Raw genomic sequence first — 14,954 nt, 5'->3', positions numbered from 1 at the left:
GGAGGAGATAATGAATGCGTGAATGGAGAGACAGACTAGACATTACAGTACATGAATGTGACCATAGACAAGTAATAGATGTAGCTATAGATAATCATATTAAAATTGGGTGGGTAGGGAATGTATCTGTGGATGGATGGACTGACTGATGGGAAGGTAGATGCTCAGTTGTGGTAGGGAAAGCACAGGCTTCAGGGCATCCCAGAATAACAGCCCAGCAGTTTCTGGTGCTGGAAGATGGAGAAAAGGCAGGGGACAGGAGCCCCCAAGTCACTGTCCTATGTAGCAGTGCTATGCCACTGAGAGGGTTCACTCAGGCACTGGCATTGCTGCACACATGTCTACTGGGCACATTCATATCCAGCTACCATCTGTCTGAGGCGCAGACTCTGTATCTCATCTTGAGATCATTCATGACACCCTGAACATAACAGGCAAAAGCAGGACTTTTTCTTAAACAAAAGGACTTTTATTTTAATGAAGACCATGGTGGGTGGCCATCTGCTATGCCCTGTTTGGAAGTAATGTTATACATCATGCCAATTCCATCTGAAGTCTGAAGCCCATGTCTTTCTGAAGAAAGTAGAACTTATCTTTGGTGTGTGTGTGTGTGTGTGTGTGTGTGTGTGTGTGTGTGTGTGTGTGTGTGTGCCTGCATGTGGAGATCAGAAGTTGGTAAGTTGGTGGGCAGTCAGGATCTGTTTCTGCCTCTCTAGTATTGGCATTCCAGGACACCAGCAGTCTTTTGTAGGCACTATGACTCTAAACCAAGCTTGCATAGCAACAACTTTATAGACTGAGCTATCTTCTCAGCCCCTCTTTGGATTTTAAAAGTCAAGTTCTTCCTATGTATCCCTGACTTGCCTGAAACACTGTCGCCTGGACTGACCTCACACTTACGGTGCTCCTCCTGCCTCTGTCTTGCATGAGCTAGAATTACTGATATGTACCTTCCCAGGCTAGTAGAATTACTATTTCCAGACCCACAATTGTGACTTCCTTCACACCTATCTGATCCTATTGCCTCTTTCCAACCATAAACCTCACTTTAGCTGAGGAAACAGAGCCTCAGAGATGCTTTCACCAAAGCAACTCGGGAGTTTAGAGCCCAGGTTTCAGTTGGGTTCTCTGCTTGCCCCTTGAATGTCTCTGCTCCTCCTCTGGCCTGTACTACACACAGGCAAGTGGCAGCTGTGGCATAGTGAGAGAAGCAGAACTTGAAGATCGAAGAGGGAGGGATGCGGACATCTTCTAACCTGCAGCAGATAACCAGCTGCTAAGAAACGCAGTGTTCAGGCTCCTGCTCCCTCAGCACAGCTTTTCCTGTAGTGTTTTATCAGTCTGGGTGTTCGACTGATCAGATGTTTGTCTGTGGGATTTTCTTGGCCACTACCCATCTCCTCTTTAGCATAAGCCCTGGGAAGATACAGAAGATGGTTTCTTTGTAGGCCAGCTTAGCCCCTGCCCCCCAGGCATGGCTACTACTCCATTCATGGGTATAAACAGAATGAATGGTGCATGAGCTCACCAACGAACTCTGCTGGCTATGAACTTGAGCAAATACATCTGTGATAGTTCATAAATAGCACAGGGGTTGGCAAGGTTGGGATTATTATCTCCATTTCATAGACAGAAAAACTGAGGATCTGTGTTTTAAATCACTCACCAGGAATAACCAAGTTGAACACTGGGGACTGCAACAGAGTTGTGCATTTCTGGGGGGTCAGATTCTGTCTATCAGGAGTCTCTCACAAGTGTGTGGCTGCACCCATCCTGCCATCACTAACCAGGTCTGTGTTGTGATTGTTGCAGGCTCAGGAGGCAGCAGGGACACGATGGCCAGATCTCAGACCTGGAAGGCCGAGTAGGAAGCCATGTCTCAAGCAAGCTACAGGATGGTCGAAACAACAATATCTTGACCCATACATGCACCCGAGGCTGCAGTAACTAAGCTCTCCTGCCCAGATGGCACACTTTCTGCCCTGACACCAAGAATCCCTCCTCTGTGCCCTGATCGTCCCCATCTTATCCCTAAAGCATCAGATGCTCAGACCTGAGGAGCATGGGCTCTGGTCCCTGCTTCAACTGATTTGCTGTGTGACCTTGGGCAAGTCACACCTCTGTGCCTCAGTTTTCTGCATCTGTGGAAAGGATTAACAGTTATCTGCCCTGTCTCCAGCCCCAGAGCTGTGAGAATCCTGTTGAACTGCATATATGCAAACTCTTGGGCATTGATAAAAGTGTATATACACATAAAATATCTCAACATTTGAAGAGTCTGTCCTCCTACCCTCCCCCCCAAAAAACAATTTAAACCATGATCACGTTGCAATTTGGCCCATCCTAGTTCGTTAGATGGTACTTTCAACAACATACATAGCTGACATGTTTGCCCCTCCATTGGGACTCCCAGATCTCAAAGCAACCAGGAAGAATCATCCACAGGCTTCCTGGTCTTCTGGAATGGTGCAGCATACAGACCAAGCCCAGGGGCTCCATGCTGCAGACATGCTTCTCCTGACTCACGGACGGTGACCTCAACCTTTGGATTTCACTAGTTCTTGCCGTATCCCGTATCCCCATGCTGGACGGCACTCAGGTGCATCTCTGGTTACTTCTTCCTCCCACAGAGTGTCGTGGGATCCCAGAGAAGACTCATCCTGCAGCAGAACCTTAGTCCCCACCATCCTTCCAGGTTTTCCTTCCCAAGAAGTGTATAAAACAGGCCAGTCAGCCTGCCATGCAAAGGCTTCCTGGCTGAGATGGAGCCTCTGTGAAGCCTCTACCTAGTCTATTGAAGATGAAAGCAGGATCACTCAAGAAGCAAAGCATTTTATAACCTGGTCAGAGATCGGTTGACATTGGAGCTGGAGATGCTGAGGCAAAGAAAGCTAGGACTTTACAGACAGTTGGCAGCTGCTGTCAAGACTGGAAGACCTCCGAAAGTCACATTACTGCTCAAGGGTCAGTTTCCTCACTTTCAAACAGGAAAGAGAAGGTTGACCTTTCAGAGCTGTTCCAGGGCGTGATAAGACCCCACATATCACACAGTGATGACTGACGGCCAACAGCCATCTGTCATCACTCTCATCCTCCTCTTCTCCCCATCATTAGCATCATCTTCTTCATCCTCCTCATCATCTTCCTCATTATCTTTATCATCATCATCATCATTACCACCGCCATCACAATCACTACCCCCCCTTCCTCTGCTGGAGGTACTTTCTTGTTTTGCTGGCATGGCAGGTGCATTTTCTGTGGACCAAGGATCCTCCAAGTTTACAATTTGTTTTCTTTTCCTACCTGGAGTTTCTGAGGTCTGGACATCGCTCTGAGATCAACTGTTTTGGCTTTTACATTCATTTCTATTTTCTACTTGTCCACTGTGATTTGAGTCTGTTAGTGTCATCTCTTGGATCTCGTGAGAGACCTTTTAATGTATGGTAAGGTTTTACACTTCAAGTAACAGCATTGCTCCCCCTCCCCTTAACTGAGTCTCCTCACATTTATCTCCTGCCTACTCCATGTCTCCAGGCCCTGTTTGTCCCTCCTGCCCTCCAGGATGTCCCAACTGCTCTTCTCTACACTGTGACCTGGAAATATTGCAATTTCTTGTTGGGATGAGCTCATGAATGAGAGGCAGGGGCAGAAGTCGCAGGGTGGGGAACCCTGATTTCTTGGCTCTGCTTAAGTCTGTGTACCTTGTTTCGAATAAATGATTACTCAAACATTCCTTGTATAACTGCTCTTAATTCTGGGATGGGTGGGCTGAACCCTCTTACAGATAAGGGGCCCGAATTTAATCAGAGCAGAGATAGCATGGAAAGGTGAGCTAATCAAATTTCTGTCACTATAGCAACACACCCAAGATAACTAACTTAAAAAGAGAAAATGTTTCTTTTGGCTTCTTTCTTAAGGCCTGTGAGATACAGCAGATATAGCAGGAGCGTGTGGTGGACTAACTTACATTGGGAGCCAGGGATCAGAAAGAGTAATGAGTGGTCAGGGTCCCACTATGCCCCATAAGGCCCCAGTGACCTAAAGTCCTCAAGACCCTACCTCTTAAATCTCTCACTTCCTCTAAATATCACCATTCTAGGGCCAAGCCTTTAAAACCCAGACTGTCCAGAGACGCAAGCTACAGCAAATGGGGTGCTGTGCCAATGACACACTGACTTTTCCCACAGATCAAACTGAGCTTGGCTTTTCGAGGGTCTCTCCACTTGACTGTAACTTATATTATTACTATGCGCTTATAAAGAAAGACTCTATCCTGGAGGGTAGAAATCCAGAATATGGGGTACATTGGCAAACATGCTTTCTAATGTCCTAGAACTGCCACCTAGCCCCCAGGCACATAGGGGCACAGCAGCCAGTGTCTTCGATGTTCATGGGCTTCCTGACTTCCTCACTGCCTTCCAGCCTTTCTCTCCACTGGGGTGACTTTCAGCTTTTATCTGTGTAAGGCATCACAAACATTTCCCAGAGGTCAGTGCCACCTCTGCCAAGTCTCCTGGGACGTGTGACAACACTAATCCACACCAGCCATAGCTCTTCTCTGTGAACCCAAGTGAAAATTCCTCATGGCTTTCACAGCATGTGCCTGGTAAGGGGAAGGCAACATTTTTTCAATGAATGAGATAAGCAAACCCAACAAACTGTCTGTGTAGCACTTGCTTTGGCAAGACCACCCCACCTACTCCCTACCCCTATGCACCTCCTAGGACTTTCTCTCTTCAATGACATCAAGGACTGTCCCTCTTCATAGAAACCTCTTCATGAGGCACAAGTCCCAAATGAGTTTTCACTTCTCTCTCATCCAACCTCCATTCTGGGAGTGTATGACCTCAACCCGGCTTTGACAGAAGAACAATCAGATTATACACAATATCCCTCCTTTTGTGTAAGACCTGCCTGGGGAGACACAAAGAAACATCTACTCACTCCAGACAGGGCACTGACAACAGATTAAAAAAATGATTCCACCAAAGTCCAACTCGGTGAGCCAATGAGTGTTTAGGATCACTTATAGGACTCAAAGGCAGCTGTACCAGACAAAAGCCCAACACAGCACGAGTGGTTAATGACTCGTGAATTGTGCACAACTACACTCTGCACAACTACAGGCTGCTCAAGGGATGGGAGAATCTCCTCTCGTTAGCAATCTTTACTGTTTAACCCTGGGAAAGGGAGGAGCTCCTGAATCTTGTAGGTTTCAGGGACTTTCTGGGGGCTGTGTTGCTTGCTTCCTTACATTTATGGAGCCTGGGGTCTCCTCACCCACCCAGTTGGGTGGACATAGGAACCATTAACATTCTAGATAGTGACAGTGATACCATTTTGACGTTGTGGGCTTCTCAGAGATGATCCTTAAACCTGAAAGTCCCAGGTCCACAAGTCTCAGAGACCTGAGACTCTGCATTGCTAACTAGCAGATCACACTGGGGAGGGACCCAGAGCCTCTGCTTTCATCCTGACAGGCCACCGGCTGGTGTCTATTCAATATAAGGCAGCTTTCTCCCTACAGTGTCAACCCCAAGTCCTTTCAGCAGAGGCCTGTGGCCCACAGAGCTGAAACATTTCCCAGTTGACCTTGCTCAGAAAACTTTTGTAGCATTCAGTCAAGAAAACACCCCAGGGCCATTACATTAAAAATTCAAGTGCCATCTCCCTGTGAAAGAAAAAGTTCTCATGCGACAGGAGGTGGGTAACTCATGAGGGTAGAGCCCTCAACAATAGGAGTAGTGCCCTTATTTAAAAGGCCAGAGGAGGCTTGTCCCTTCCACCATGTGAGGGCATGAGAAGGCCCCATGTGAAGCAGGAAGTGGGTCTTCACCACACACTGAATCGGCCTTCCCTCTTGAACCTCCCAGTTCTCAGAGCCATGCCAGACAACCTTCTCTTCTTCATAAGCCACCCAATCCACGGTATTATGCTACAGCAGCCTGAACACACATGTCATATCCTGAGCTAGAACTTAGTAACTAAGGGTAGAGTTGGGGAGGTCTTTAACAGACTTCTGACTAGGATCAAAAAGAACAAAGTCTCATCTTACCGCTCAGCTCTTCCCATCTGTCCCCAAGCCAGACACACCACATTCTCTAGGAAGCTTGGGAAAGAGTAGCAAAATGAACTTCCAAATGTCTACATCATTATTAAACAGCTGGAAACCTGCTCAGAGGGTCAAGCAGAAGGGGGAAACATGGAACCCAATTCTTAACAAGGTCTCTGTCCCTCCCAGAACTTAACTTTGGCACCAGCAAACTCTGAATGTGACCCTAGAAGGTCAGCTGCGGTAACAGTGGCTCCACTGATGGCCCAAGTCCTGATCTTAGAAAAGAAACCTCTATCTCATTACCAAGTGATGGGTGAGTATGAGGGGCATGGGGAAACTCTCTTGTTGTGTTAATGGCTAACCTCGATAGCAAACACACATCTGGCATGGTAGTGCACACCTTCAATTCCAACACTCAGGAACTCTGTGAGTTCCAGGCCAACCAGGACTACATAGTTAGACCCAGTTAGAAGGAAGGAGGGAGGGAGGGAAGGAGGGGGGAGGGGGAGGGAGGGGGAAGGGAGGGAGGGAGAGAGGAAAAAAAGGGACCCTGGGAACATTTCAACTCAGGAAAATTCTACAAAATACTGCCCTTTATTCACCCAGAGTAGCAAGGTCACGAAAGAAGGGAAGACGGGAACTGGTTATGGATCGCCAGGGGTCCAGGAGAAGCGACTGCTAGGGAGTGAGACAGCTAGTGGCAATGCAGAGCAAAGAGTCATCACCAGATGAGCACGCTCCCAGTCCAGTGACAGTAATTCGCTAATGTGAGTTTCTTCATTTGACACGTATGCCACGGTTATGTAAGACGCTCACCCTGGGGGAAGGTGAGTGAATGGCACTAGGGAATTTTAACGCAGTCTCTGAAGCCCTTTGACAACTCTAAAACCATCTCAAAATAAAAGCCCCTGAAACTCGGCCCGCAGAAGACAGGAGTTCCTACCCACTCGCCTCCATTCCTTCTACCCCCATGCCTTGTTGTTTCAGTTTTTGAAAAACCAAAATTGGAGTCCTCCTCTATAAAGGGAATGACTCAGTGTGGGAGTTGAGATAAAGTTCCTATTGCTAGGCATTATCAGAGCTTCCACAGAGAGGAGCATCATTCTGTCTGTCCCAGCCTGACAGATGCTATTCTGTGGCACAAAACCCTTAGCCAGTCTTCTCTTCGAGGGGGAAGCCCAGAGACCAAACATGCTCAGACAACAAGTCCCAGAAACCCCATGCTCCTTCCTCAGCTTGGCTCATTCAAGCTAAAGTACAACCCACACACACTGAGGGAAATCAATAGTTCTAAGCAGGGATGCCAAGCAGAGCTCCCCAAAGGCATCTGGCAAGTCAGAGATGAGTGGAGAACCCTAAAAAATTGGATTCATTTCCTGTGATGTGTTGGAGAAGATATTGCAGCCACAAACCAACAGAACAAGCTATGGAAGAACAAACCCAACAGAACAAATAATGGAAAAATGGGAAGATCTTCTGGAAGTTAAAAAATTGTTATCCAATTCTTTAAAAAAGTATCCCATAGAAGAGATAAGGGAAAGAAACCACAAAGACCCGCCCGAAAAGGGACTGAGAAAAGTCAGACAGGAAATGGAGGCCCAGGAGTTTACCACCAACCATCTGAATGATTACTTCGCAGTGGACCTGGTACACACACAGGGGTCACAGCCCAGTGAGGGGGGCGAAGTCAGTGTCCCCATTCATAAAGGAAGACACTGAGGCACAAACAAGAGGGACACCGTTCAAAGGTCCTACAGCTGCTGACGGGGAGAACCAGCCCCCGGGGAAGCCTGGATCCCTTCTCACTCCACAGGCATAGCGGCTTCCCCCTGGGTATCCCGAAGCTGCTCATTGGGTTCAGTAGACAATCGTGTTCACAGAAACAATGCCACCAAAAGTTTCACTGGCTTAAACCTCTTAGAACCAAAACCACATACCAAGTGCAGAAATTCTCCGCGGGCCCCCCCGCTCCATAGGCGAGTGGGGTGCAGCTGACAAGGATAAAAAAAAGAGAGAGAAAGAAGCCAACTGGCAATGTGCCAGCCAACTCTTCCCACCAAGTGATGCTGGGAGCTACCTCAAGGGAAGATGCAAAGCTCATTTCCACCCCTTTCTGTGGCCATTCATCTTATGGGGATAACTGCATCAACACAGTAAAGTTCTCGAGGTCAAGTCTAAATGCGGAGGGATCCCTTTAAAGAGTTACGTACACATGGCAAGTTCAAGATTAGGCCCAAGGGCCTTGGAAGGAGGCTGAGAAGCCCCTGCAGGGGTGTGGTGGCACAAAAGGAACTTTCCCCTTCGTTTTATTTCATCCATTCAGGACTACTTTGATGGTTCAGACTCATTGTCAGCCTGCCTGGCTTTAGAATCACCTAGGAGACATCCCTCTGGGAGTGTCTGTGATGCAATTTCCAGATTGGTTTAACTGAGGATGGACAACCCGTGCTGAATGTGGGCAGCACCGCCCCTTGGGACAGGGTCATGGACTTAATAAAAAAGGGAAAACCAGGCAGGCAGTGGTGACACGCACCTTTAATCCCAGCACTTGGGAGGCAGAGGTTGAGTGCCACCATTCACTTCTCTGTTTCCTGACTGTGGATGCAATATGACAAGTCTCCATATGCAGCAGCTACCATGCCTATTCTGCCATGATAGACTGGACCCTAAAACTGTGAATCAAGGCATATTCTCCCTCTGAGGTACCTTTCCCAAGTACTGCGACTTAGCTTTGACTATGTTCATGTGGTATCTTCATAATGATCAATTGTTCTCATCATACTGCTCTGGTGTGGCAGCCTCCTGCCTCAGCTACTGCCTGCATACACACTCATGTCCAAAAGCTGAGCAGCGAGTATGGGAATGAGAATAGTCCAACACTTTTTTGGGGGGTGACACAAAGTTGGAGATGTCACCCCTGCCTTATACAAGCCTCAAGACCAGAGGAGACTGAACAGCAGCTGCTGTCACACTCCTGCTCAGTGTCTTTCCACACATGCTCATACACTCCCTGCTGGCTCTTTCCGGGAACACTTCTCAAATCAACTGTGTGCACAGAACCCTTAGCTCAGGCTCTGCTTCTAGGAGAACGTGACTAGTGGGGAAAGGCCTGATGGTGTAATGACAATAAAAGAACATCAGGGAAACAACCCAGACCGTCTTAACTTCATAAACCCATGGAGACGAGATCTTGTTCTCAATCTAATGCCTATCAGGTGTCCATGCACAGTGAGGCAGAGCTACCTATTGTCACAGACACATGTTGTTGTTGAAGTCATTCGCTTCCGCCATATTCTACACCTGCCTCATCACTGTGGTTTAGGTATGCTGAGTATTTTCAAAGCTGAATCCCATTGTAAGGTATGTAGAGGGAAGAAACTTAGACCTGTGGTGTTTAGGGGTGGGTCCTGTGATTGAGTACTGATAGCTTTTCGAGATGAGAAAGGAAGAAATTTCAGAGAGATGACTCATTGGTTAAGAGCACCGGCTGCTCTTACAGAAGACCTGGGTTCAGTTCCCAGCACTCACATGGTGGCTCGCAACCATCTGTAACTCCAGTTCCAGGGGATCTGATGACCTCTTCTGGCTGCAACAGGCACCAGGAATACACATGGTGCACAGACATACATACAGGCTAAAGGCATATAGACACTAAGGAGGAAGGGGAAGAGAGACCAGTCCTTGGAAGTCTGAGGCAGAAAGATAAAATCCGAGGCCCACCTGGACTATATAGCAAGTTCCAAGCGTCAGCTATACACAAGTAGGTGTGTAGCTACATGCCGATGCCTTGTGTCACTTGGGAACTTCACCAGCATGAAAGCCATGCTCAGTTGTTTGCTCTTGACTTAAGGCCTCCAGAACAAGGAACCAAAGTAAATTTCTACCTCTTAAAACCTACACGCTGTGTCCCGCTGTGTTACATGTAGCTGAATAAAAGACAATGACAGCCATGGGATGTTCTCCAATATTCCACTTCTCAAAGACTAGAGCCACCAATGTCAACATAGAATGGCAGATGGACAGCCAGCTCTGGGATTGCCCTGAAGCCTCACCAGTTCTACAAACAAACGTACAAAGCACTACAAACAAGCCCACAGTCCCATTCTTTCATCTTCCTACCACACAGTGCCTCCTGAGACTAGGTCACGGATGAGGAGCCATCCTTTAGATGGTCTTGTTTTGTGAAGAGTTTCTTTTATTGTTTTCTTTTTATCTTCCCTGAGAAAATGGAGCCTGACGTCAGTGAGAAGCTGAAGATGACAAGCTTACAGAAAAGGTCCCTTTCTCACACTTCCAAGCTTTGAAGATGGCTGCTGAGAGCAGCCACGTGATGAGAGAAGAGAATGGGGTGTGGGGAGGCAAAACAGAGCCCTCATCCCTGAGGTGGTTCTGAGTCTGTTCTGACAAGACGTTTTCCCACCCAAGTGACCCCATTGGAGCCTACGACTATCACCACACTACCTCACAGAGTCCTTAAGGACAGATCTAGAATTCATATTACTTTGTCACTGCAAAATTAAAATAGTTGAAATGCAGGGAAATTAAAGGACTTTCCTGGGGGTACTCAGATCATCTAAATGCCTGGCTAGTGCTAGCTAGTGTTTTGTCAACTTGACATATGCTGGAGTCATAAGTACCTCAACTGATAAAAGGCCTTCATCAGAATGGCCTGTAGACAGCTTCTGTGGGGCACTTTCTTGATTGATGACTGACTGGGAGGGCCCAGCCCACTGTGGGCAGAGCACCCCTGGGCTGCTGGCCCTGGCTTGAATAAGAAAGAAATCTGAGCAAGTTATAACAGTGACCTTACAGCATCCCTCCGCCATGTTCTCTGCACCAGGGTGCTGCCTTGAACTCCTGCCCCGATTTCTCTTCATGATGAACCACATCCCGTAAGGCAAATATGCCCTTTATTCCCCAAGTTGTTTCTGGTTAGTGTTTTATTAATCATAGAAACCCTAACAAGGACCAACTCAGAGCTGCCTAACTTTTCTAAGTCCCTTTTTTTACTGAATTATGAACATATTGTGAGTATACATTCATTCAGGGTCTCTTTTTCCAGACAGGTCTTGGGAGGTGTGGTTTGATGAGAAATGTTTCCCTTGAACTCAGGTATTACACTCTGTTCCCAGTAGGTGGTGCTGTTTGGGGAGGTGGTGAAGACTTGCAGGAGGAAGTACATCACCTGGGGTTAACTTGAAGAGTTCAAAGCCTCTATTTCTAATTCACTCTCTCCTCCTGTTTGTAGATGAAGATGTGATCTCTCAGCTTCCTGCTCCAACTTGTAGTATCTGAGCTTCCCCTGCCATTATGGACTCTCCATCTGGAACCGTAAGTCAAGAGTAATTCTTCTATAAATGGCTTTGGGTCACGGAGTTTTATTAGAGTGACAAATAGCTCATTGCAGAAGCTAGCTGAGATAATGAAAGGTGAGTATCGAAGCTTAAGCCCAGGGAAAGAAAGTCTTTCATAGGCATTGCTGTGGAGATTGCATTAGCAGTGGAGGAGGGCTGGTGGCCATAGAGGCTGCTGCTGGAAGCTGTCTGCTGCTGCTGCTGGGTCACTGCTCGGGGATGGGGTTACTCCTGAGGGGGCTGGTGGGGGGCTTTGCTGTTGCTGGTGCTGTTGTTGCTGGCTTTGCAACCCCTGCTGTAGCTGCTGATGCTGCTGGGTTTTTTTTCTTCTGTTGTAACTGCTGTAGTGTGGTCACCGTGGCTGTCACTGTTGATGTGCTTTCTGCTCCTGTGTTTGTGATCCTTGCCACTCTCTAAAGTTGTTCGTGGCCATTGCTCTGCTGCTGCTGCTGTCCCTGAGGTGTCGCTACTTCATGCTGCTGTCACTGCTGTTTGTCTAGGTGATGCCCCTGGCACTGTAACTACAGTCATTAGTGACTTGGTGGTCAGCATTCTCATGCAGGCACATTTTGTTGTCACAGCCTCACAAACCAAACTGCATTGAAAGCTGCCGTGACTTCTGTCTGTGCAAGCAGAAACGAGCTCCCCACTTCCGGTACTACCACAGAGGTCAGAGAATTCCCGTCTGCCTCCAGTCAGACGTTTGTGAGCATGGTCAGTGTTAAAGCATCAGGGCCTGTGGTGTCCGGGCCCCTTGACCCTGAAGACTTGACAGTTTTATAAAACTCTTCCAGCTTTATTTAGCCCAGGACCCCCATCTCATCCTACCCTTACCTTCATTGTGAAGGTTAACATTACATTTAAAGTTTAGACTTACCATGTTTGAGAGATCAAAAAGCAAAGACTACCTCTAACATGAAAGCTCCTAGCTTGTATTGGGTTTTCCCTAGCTGCCTACTTCTCTTTTCTTCCAGATGTTGAAGACGATTCTTAAATTGACTGATCTTATAAAATTTGCTATTCTAACAAGATAGTAGGCCATAAAGACTAACTGCTATTTCTAATTTTGCAATCAAACTTGCTTACCATACTTAAAAAGATGACTAGGACAACTGCAAGGCATATATGTTAAAATAAGACCCTGCCTACACGTGGGTGGAATCCATGTAATCTTGTGGGTTTTGTCTGTATAAGCCCTGGGTTGATATGCCTAAGGCTGCATCTAAGTGGTGCTCTCAGGTGCAGTCTTGGCCTCACGCTGGACAGCAGCACCTAAATAAAAAGCTTCTTCTTATTCAAATTTATTCATGGTCATGGTGAAGCTCAGAGCAACCCAGGCCCAAAACATCATCTCTCTAGTTCCCTACCCCTATTGCACTTTCAGACTATTCACCGGCCCTGTGCTGCTGCTGCTGCTTTTCAGTGGTCACAGGTTGGGAGGCACTGCCTCCATACTGCTGTTGCTGCTGCTGCTGGTGGCCTCCAGTCTCTAGGCCCACCTCCTTTGCAGATGTCAATGTAGCATGCACTCCTTCACCTCTGTAGCTTCGTTAATTGCTTAGCTTTACCTCTGCCTCTTTCCAGGACTGTGTGGATCCAAAGGATGTCCTCTCTATGGCTACCCTCTCCAGGACCACACAGGTAGCCATCTGCTCCATCACCTCTGTGGCTCAGCATGCTAGTCCAACATAGATCAGCTGCCTTGACTGCCTCTGCCGCTTCGTGTGACCATCTGAACCAGTTCTACTAAAAATAGGCAATAAAAGACCACTCAAAGGAGGTCTTTGATGGAGCCATGTCTAACAACACTAGGGAAGGCAGCACAGGAGAGTGGCTGAGAGAGCTGAACAGCCTGCTGTACAGTTGGAAAAAGAGCATTTGCATCCTGAGCAGCAAACCTTTCATGCAAATGAAGGTTTGTATTTGTACCAATCATAGCGGCCACTCTGCTAGGTCACAAGGAAAGTACACCCCAGGTGGGAATGGCTGCAGAAAAAGTGCCATAAGACTAGTATGCAGATTCCCTAAGGTGTTCTGTCCAGTATTCAAGGTGGAAGACACTGGTATAGGGGTCATCTGGCTGGTGATTTGACTGAAAATCCTTTTGCTCTAAGCAGTCACAGCAATGAGGCAGAGGCTGGTGCCTACCAATGGGAGAGCCAAATCACCCTATTGCTCAACATCTTTGCTTATTTGTAGGAAAATAAAGGAAAAGGAGCTCTCACAATAAGAACTAAGAAAATAAAAAATCTTTTACTAATGGCACTAGCAGTCACTTCAATGATGTTCAATACCAACTTAGTGCCCTCTGGGTGGGTGGGTCCCCTTCTTCTCCACCCCACTGTGTTGCAGAATGCATCTTAAACATCTATACCAAGTTGGGGGTAGAAACACTCTAGATGCTCAATAAATGTTTACACAGCAAGTTGGGAGGTTGATAATTAAGAATTATGACAGCCTGTCTCCTCAGACCAAAAACATTGATTGGAACTACATATTTCAGAACTTCTTTAGGACGCATGATGTCATGGTGGGTATAGGACTGGGGAAACCAATTAACCCTTTAAAAAAGTCTTTCACTTTGGAGGTCTGTATATCCACACCAACTTCCTGTCTTTATCTTTAATGTAATAAAATGTAATTCTACCTCACAGAGGTTCTGGGGGTGGACAGACAGCTCTGTACAAATGAGACCTTGCCAGCCACAGAAGTCTAAAGGACTTTGGGACCTGAGCAAGATTCTCCAGGCTTTCTTGTGGAATGCAGCTCCTGTGAGGCTCACCCACTGAGTAGGTTATTGAGATTACATTGTAGATGGGAGAGTGATAAGAGGAGAGAGTCTACATGACACACGTGTATATACGCACATTCACACATATCACACAACATGCATGTGCTAGTTTGACCAACTATAGTAATCATTTCATTATTCGTCCCCAAACCCCATGTTGTGCATTTTAAATATGTCCAGTAGCATATGGAGTAATCAACATCCCAGGCCTCCACAAGCACCTGGGCTTGGGGTTGATTCTCACAGAGCCTTTCAGAACAACCAGAGCTTGGGACAGCAACTGAGATCAGCACACAGGGTTCATTTACATAACCGTACCAACAGTGTTTTAAGCTGAGATCCTGCAAACATGTTTCTGAGACACCATTCTCTAAACAAATGTGGTTCCTGACTATTTCTTATTTCATGGGAACCTCAGTACCCCACCCCAAGAATGCTTATCACTCATCAGTGTTGCATAGCTCCCACCTAGAGTGAAGACTTTGTTTTAAAGAAATGCACTTAATAGTTTAAAAACAATAAGGTACCAAATTGGTTTGTGCTCAAGTCGGTGGTACTTCTTGCTTAATGATTGATGTGGGAGGGCCTAGCTCACTGTGGATGGTGTCATCCTTGGGTTGGTGGTCCTGGTAACTATAAGAAAGCAGGCTGAGCAAGCCATAGGGAGCTTACATTTCCACATCAAAGTCCTTCATCAAAGGAAGTAGCAGGAACCGAAGCAGAAGCCAAGGAGAAACACTGCTAACTGGCTTGC

At 47.0% G+C, this 14,954-nt stretch overlaps 1 protein-coding gene across 3 annotated transcripts in view; it reads left to right on the top strand.

Annotated features, from left to right (window-relative positions):
• Stk32b (serine/threonine kinase 32B) overlaps nucleotides 1–3,728 on the top strand; it is a 238,465-nt gene extending 234,737 nt beyond the window's left edge. For all 3 annotated transcript variants that reach the window (XM_040747009.1, XM_040747010.1, XM_040747011.1), the window contains one exon: nucleotides 1,813–3,728. In XM_040747009.1, the coding sequence (XP_040602943.1) occupies nucleotides 1,813–1,951 (139 nt within the window). In that variant the 3' untranslated portion in view covers nucleotides 1,952–3,728. The remainder of the gene's footprint in view (nucleotides 1–1,812) is intronic.
• Nucleotides 3,729–14,954: the final 11,226 nt, after the last annotated feature.

Source organism: Mesocricetus auratus, unplaced genomic scaffold (genome assembly GCF_017639785.1).
Source record: "Mesocricetus auratus isolate SY011 unplaced genomic scaffold, BCM_Maur_2.0 Super-Scaffold_100006, whole genome shotgun sequence".
Classification (NCBI taxonomy): Eukaryota; Metazoa; Chordata; class Mammalia; order Rodentia; family Cricetidae; genus Mesocricetus; species Mesocricetus auratus.
The sequence above is the reverse complement of the archived record's forward strand: the minus strand, read 5'-3'. Positions and strand labels throughout refer to the sequence as shown.